Raw genomic sequence first — 2,631 nt, 5'->3', positions numbered from 1 at the left:
GAGCAACGTTCAAAGGCATTTTGCCCCTCTTCGGATTTAGAGAAGCATCTGAGAATTCATACTGGCGAGAAACCACTTGCCTCTGAGCAACGTTCAAAGGCATTTTGCCCCTCTTCGGATTTAAAGAAGCACCTGAGAATTCATACTGGCGAGAAACCACTTGCCTCTGAGCAACGTTCAAAGCCAAAATCATTTTGCCCCTCTTCGGATTTAAAGAAGCACCTGAGAATCTATACTGGCAATAAGCCGTATTCCTGTGAACACTGCTCCATGGCTTTTTTCTACGTTTCAGATTTAAAAACACATCTGAGAAACCATACTGACCAGAAACTATTTGCCTGTGAACATTGCACAAAGCAATTTTCCAGCACTTCAAACTTAAAAAGACATCTCAGAATCCATAATAGCGTGAAGCGATTTGCCTGTGAACATTGCTCAAAGCAGTTTTTCAAAAATTATCATTTGAAAAGACATTTGCGAACTCATACTGGCGAGAAACCATACTTCTGTGAACTCTGTTCTAAGGTTTTTTCTCAATTATCCAGTCTGAAAGTACACTTCAGAACCCATACCGGAGAAAAGCCATTTTCTTGTGAGTTGTGTTTTAAGGAATTTTCTCGAACATCACACCTCAAACTCCATTTGAGAACCCATACTGGAGAAAAGCCATTTTCCTGTGAGTTCTGCTCTAAGAAATTTTCTCGAACATCACACCTGAAGTACCACTTGAGTACCCATACTGGAGAAAAGCCATTTTCCTGTGAGTTGTGTCCTAAGAAGTTTTCTCGACCAGGAACCCTGAAAGTACACTTGAGAACCCATACTGGAGAAACCCTTTTCCTGTGAAGTGTGTTCTAAGATTTTTTCTCATTTATCCAGTCTGAAAGTACACTTCAGAACCCATACCGGAGAAAAGCCATTTTCCTGTAAGTTGTGTTTTAAGGAATTTTCTCGAACATCACACTTCAAACTCCATTTGAGAACTCATACTGGAGAAAAGCCATTTTCCTGTGAGTTGTGCCCTAAGAAATTTTCTCGACCAGGAACCCTGAAAGTACACTTGAGAACCCATACTGGTGAAACCCTTTTCCTGTGAAGTGTGTTCTAAGATTTTTTCTCATTTATCCAGTCTGAAAGTACACTTCAGAACCCATACCGGAGAAAAGCCATTTTCCTGTGAGTTGTGTTTTAAGGAATTTTCTCGAACATCACACCTTAAACTCCATTTGAGAACCCATGCTGGAGAAAAGCCATTTCCCTGTGAGTTGTGCCCTAAGAAATCTTCTCGACCAGGAACCCTGAAAGTACACTTGAGAACCCATACTGGAGAAACCCTTTTCCTGTGAAGTGTGTTCTAAGGAATTTTCTGAACTATCAAGCCCGGAAAAACGCTACAGAATCTAAGATAAATAAATACCATTGTGCTGAACAGTAAAGTAAGAAAAAACAACGTCGAAAAAGCACAAATTGCCGATTACAGCAGACACGTTTCAGCTTATCCGCTCTTGCTTTTGTTGGATATCCTTTCATCCATAAGCTCTTTACATTTTGCATTGAAAAAGGCGTTCCCTGTAACGCCAACGCCGAAACATGTGTCTGCTGTAATCGGCAATTTGTGCTTTTTTGACGTTTTTTTCTTACTTTACTACAGATTTTATTCCGGCTATATTCCTGTGCAGCTTGATCTGAAACAAAGTCTCGACTGACAAACCTAAAAATAAAAATGATTAAGAATCCGTATTGGGGGTAAGAACCTTATTGTCGTACCTTTATAGAAATATTTGCGTTATAGCTGTAAGATCTGTTAAGAATCCGTTATGGCGCAAAACAAAATTCCTGTGACATGTGCTTGAGAAATTAAACACTTGAGAATCTGTTCTGGCAAACGACCGTTTTCTGATGGATATCGTTTGACGTCATTTTCTGAACTTGAATGTGCTTTTGGAATTCCAAGCAAACAGGAAACGGATAAAGATGGGAAATTCGTTTGAAGACATTTTCTGGTACTTAAATATTGAAAATTAATATCCATTCTTTGCAAAAGTTTCATAAGATGGAAGCAGTTTCTGAAGTTGATAAAGATAAGCTTTGTTAGAAGTTTCAAGCACAATATTAAATTCTAGTAAATGATAAGAAACAAAAGTTGAGTGCAACGTTTTTAATTTTGTGTTTCCTGTCTATCAGAAGAGTTGCGATTTCCCAGTGCTTCTCCAGTTTATTGAATAATTCTCAAACATATCATTTCAGTTACCTGTTGTTGAAGCTTCATCTCACTTGTACCAATATGGAACTTATTCTTGAGCCCTCTGAAGTGGACAAGTTGTTTCTCGCAGACTCTGAACATAAAGTATAAATGAAATCAATTTAGCGAACCCAGCGAGAGCATTTCAAGTTACCTCATGGAACGTGCTACAGAGATGACTTTTAAAACGTTGACTCAGTAGCCCATTGTGCATAGCACTGTACTCTACTGTATGGTTATTGATATTATTTTTTCTACTGTAATACTGTTGTTCATACTTTGTGTTTACTATTGTTTACATAAACAGTATTTTACACTGCAAAGCATTTCCATCTTTTTTGTAATACTTAAGATCAAATTTTAACACACTGGAAGCCTGAAATTTTGGG

The 2,631-nt window shown here is 38.0% G+C and overlaps 1 protein-coding gene across 1 annotated transcript; it reads left to right on the top strand.

The window, feature by feature from the left end:
- Positions 1 to 270: 270 nt before the first annotated feature.
- LOC129232926 (oocyte zinc finger protein XlCOF22-like) lies at positions 271 to 2,301 on the top strand. Its single transcript, XM_054867030.1, has 4 exons — positions 271 to 356; positions 546 to 779; positions 880 to 1,054; positions 2,248 to 2,301. The coding sequence occupies exons 1-4, from the start codon at positions 271 to 273 to the stop codon at positions 2,299 to 2,301; spliced, it is 549 nt and encodes a 182-aa protein (XP_054723005.1).
- The last annotated feature ends 330 nt before the right edge of the window (positions 2,302 to 2,631 follow it).

Source organism: Uloborus diversus, unplaced genomic scaffold, assembly GCF_026930045.1.
Source record: "Uloborus diversus isolate 005 unplaced genomic scaffold, Udiv.v.3.1 scaffold_14, whole genome shotgun sequence".
NCBI classification, from domain to species: Eukaryota; Metazoa; Arthropoda; class Arachnida; order Araneae; family Uloboridae; genus Uloborus; species Uloborus diversus.
The sequence above is the reverse complement of the archived record's forward strand: the minus strand, read 5'-3'. Positions and strand labels throughout refer to the sequence as shown.